The sequence below is a fragment of the Coptis chinensis genome, chromosome 6 (assembly GCF_015680905.1).
Source record: "Coptis chinensis isolate HL-2020 chromosome 6, ASM1568090v1, whole genome shotgun sequence".
Taxonomy (NCBI): domain Eukaryota; kingdom Viridiplantae; phylum Streptophyta; class Magnoliopsida; order Ranunculales; family Ranunculaceae; genus Coptis; species Coptis chinensis.
The window spans coordinates 88180830-88184771 of NC_141461.1; the positions used below are offsets into that span (position 1 = coordinate 88180830).

Consider the following 3942-nt stretch of genomic DNA (forward strand, 5'->3'; position numbering starts at 1 on the left):
CATTTTCCAAACCAGGTGTACAATTAATGGGCGGGTTTGTAACTTGATCATTGACGGAGGAAGTAGTGAGAATATTGTCTCCAAGGAGATGGTTGATAAGCTGCAATTAGCTACTGAAAAATACCTTTCACCATATTCAATTGGCTGGATCAAGGATGTTGGCGAAACAAGGGTAGATTCTAGGTGTCAGATTTCCTTTTCAATCGGCGGTCGTTATAAGGATGAAGTCCTTTGTGATGTAGTGGACATGAATGCATGTCATATGTTGTTGGGAAGGTCGTGGCAGTATGATGTTGATTCAACCCATAGGGGGAAACATAACACTTTTATATTTTCTAAGAATGGCGTTCGGGTTGTCCTTGCTCCAATGGGAAATCCAGTTGGGTCCAAAGCTTCAAAAGAGAAGGTGCATAATTTCTTAATATCTAGTAATTTCTTGAAATATTCCAAAGAGACTGGAGAAATTTATGCCCTTGTTATCAAAGGAAACAATAAAGCCAATGAGCCAGTTTACCCGAAAGTTCAGACTATGGTGGAGGAATTTAAGGACTTAGTACCAGAAGATCTTCCAAGTGTTTTACCACCCATGTGGAACATCCAACCCAACATAGACTTGGTACCAGGCTCAAGCTTGCCAAACTTACCACATTATAGAACGAGTCCAAACGAGAATGCAATACTTCAAGCTGATAAGTTGTTGTCCAAGGGTATGATTTGTCCAAGTATGAGCCCATATGCAATATCAGCTCTATTGACTCAGAAAAAAGATGGGACTTGGAGAATGTGTATAGATAGTTGCGCCATCAACAAAATCATAGTTCACTATCAATTTCCTATTCCAAGATTGGATGATATGTTGGACGAGTTAGAATGTTCACAAGTCTTCTCAAAGATTGATTTGAAGAGTGGGTATCATCAAATCCGTGTTTGGCTTGGGGATGAATGGAAAACTGCATTTAAAACCAAAGACAGCTTGTATGAATCAAGGAATGAAAATGGAGTGAAAATGGAGTTCATAGGGAAGAAGTAAGGAATGAAAATGGAGTTCATAGGGAAGAGGTAAGGATTGAAAATATACGTGTTGCAATGTATGGCGGTGATTCTAGTGATGAGGAATTGGAAAATTTGGCAAAACTTCCGAGGAATCAACGATGGAGGAGGAATTTTCAAAGAGATGATTACTATAGAGAAAGGGGGAGTGAATTCAAAGTGAAGACGAATCTGCCTTCATTTAATGGGCAACTTCACATGGAAGATTTCATTGACTGGTTGTCTGAAGTAGAAAAGTTATTTGAGTTCATGGAAATTCCTGATGAAAAGAGAGTGAAGTATGTTGCCTACAAATTGAAGGCTGGCGCTTCAGCATGGTGGGATCAAATTCAATTGTCTCGTACTCGTGTAGGCAAACCTCCTGTTAAAACTTGGATGAAAATGAAACGGATGTTACGTGGTAGATACTTACCTATTGATTATGATCAAGTCTTGTTCTCACAATATCATAATTGTCGACAAGGTTATCACACGGTGGATGAGTATACTACTGAGTTTTATAGATTAGCTTCATGCAATGACCTTAGTGAGTCAGATGCCCAACAAGCATCAAGGTTCATTAGCAGACTAAAGTACACTATTCAAGATCGGATCGCCTTGCAGACTGCACATACCTTGAGTGATGCTGTTAGACTAGATTTAAAGGCTGAAACCATAATGGAGAGACCAGCAAACTGAAATCCTGGCCTTAGCAGACCATATACACCTCCCATTTAATCTAACCTTGACCAAAATCATGGCCCTAGTAGGCCATACACACCACTAAATCAACCTCACATTGACCCTAACATTAACAACACCTCCACCTTCCAGCAACGACCAGGAAAAACACCCATGCAGCAATCCTCTACTCCACCAACCCAACATAGCCGAAATTTCCAACCAAAATTTATACCAGGGGCTAGTACTTCGAAACCACCTAACCACTCTACCAATCCATATTCTCAACCATACAATGATAAATGTTATAGGTGTGGACAGCCAGGACACCGGTCAAACCGTTGTCCCCAAAGAGCCCAAGTGACTTTAACTACGCATGATGAAGAACATGAATTGGATGATGCTGAATTGGAAGAAGAAGAAGAAGTAGTACATGTTGATGATGGAGTTTCCTTTGTAGTTCAGAAATTACTCCTTACCCCACATCATGGATGGAACCCACAACGCCATAACATTTTCCAAACCAGGTGTACAGTTAATGGGCAGGTTTGTAACTTGATCATTGACGGAGTAAGTAGTGAGAATATTGTCTCCAAGGAAATGGTTGATAACAATTAGCTACTGAAAAACACCCTTCACCATATTCAATTGGCTGGATCAAGGATGTTGGCGAAACAAGGGTAGATTATAGGTGTCAGATTTCCTTTTCAATTAGCGGTCGTTATAAGGATGAAGTCCTTTGTGATGTAGTGGACATGAATGCATGTCATATGTTGTTGGGAAGGCCATGGTAGTATGATGTTGATTCAACCCATAGGGGGAAAGATAACATTTTTACATTTTCTAAGAATGGCGTTCGGGTTGTCCTTGCTCCAATAGGAAATCCAGTTGCGTCCAAAGCTTCAAAAGAGAATTGAAGGTGCAAAATTTCTTAATATCTAGCAATTTCTTGAAAGATTCCAAAGAGACTGGAGAAATTTATGCCCTTGTTATCAAAGGAAACAATAAAGCCAATGAGCCAGCTAACCCGAAAGTTCAGACTATGGTGGAGGAATTTAAGGACTTAGTACCAGAAGATCTTCCAAGTGTTTTACCACCCATGCGAAACATCCAACACAACATAGACTTGGTACCAGGCTCAAGCTTGCCAACTTACCACATTACAGAATGAGACCAAACGAAAATGCAATACTTGAAGAGCAAGTTGATGAGTTGTTGTCCAAGGGCTTGATTCGTCCAAGTATGAGCCCATGTGCAGTACCGGCTCTATTGACTCCGAAGAAAGATGGGACTTGGAGAATGTGTATAGATAGTCGCTCCATCAACAAAATCACAGTTCGCTATCGGTTTCCTATTCCAAGATTGGATGATATGTTGGACGAGTTAGAAGGTTCACAAGTCTTCTCAAAGATTGATTTGAAGAGTGGGTATCATCAAATCCGTGTTCGGCCTGAGGATGAATGGAAAACTACATTTAAAACCAAAGACGGCTTGTATGAATGGTTGGTTATGCCATTTGGCCTCTCAAATGCCCCAAGTACTTTCATGCACCTCATGAATCAGGTATTAAAACCATTTATTGGTCTGTTTGTAGTTGTGTACTTTGATGATATCCTCATTTATAGCCATAACGAAGAGGACCACTTGTATCATTTGTCAAAGTTCTCAATGTATTATGTGAGAATACGTTGTATGTAAACCTCAAGAAGTGTAGTTTTCTCACGGATAGCCTAGTCTTTCTTGGCTATGTGGTGTCCTCTACTGGTATTCATGTTGATGAAGAGAAAGTTAAAGCTATCAAGGAATGGCCTACTCCCAAGTCCATTAGTGAAGTTCCAAGTTTCCATGGACTTGCTACCTTCTACCGGCATTTTGTGTGCAACTTTAGTACCATTGCAGCTCCTCTCACTGAATGTATGAAAGGAAAACACTTTGTATGTATTTGAAGAAGTCTGTCGAACATTTCGATTTGATCAAACAGAAGCTTATTTGACACCAGTTCTTTCATTGCCATGTTTTGAGAAATTGTTGAAATAGATTGTGATGCTTCCCTTGTTGGCATTGGCGTTGTATTGACACATCAAGAGGGACGACCAGTTGCCTACTACAGTGAGAAACTCAGTGATGCTAGAAAGAAGTGGACGACTTATGAGTTAGAGTTATATGCATTGTATCAAGCACTTAAACATTGGGAGTACTACCAAATTCATCAAGACTTTATTCTTTTCACCG

The 3942-nt window shown here is 40.0% G+C and overlaps 1 protein-coding gene across 1 annotated transcript; it reads left to right on the top strand.

Moving 5' to 3' along the window:
• The first annotated feature begins 1086 nt into the window (after positions 1-1086).
• LOC147495186 (uncharacterized) lies at positions 1087-1728 on the top strand. Its single transcript, XM_086568328.1, has one exon. The coding sequence runs from the start codon at positions 1087-1089 to the stop codon at positions 1726-1728; it is 642 nt and encodes a 213-aa protein (XP_086424454.1).
• Positions 1729-3942: the final 2214 nt, after the last annotated feature.

Bases quoted from the DNA above. Each gene is read 5' to 3' on its own strand.
- LOC147495186 (XM_086568328.1), top strand. From the start codon at position 1,087: ATGTATGGCGGTGATTCTAGTGATGAGGAATTGGAAAATTTGGCAAAA.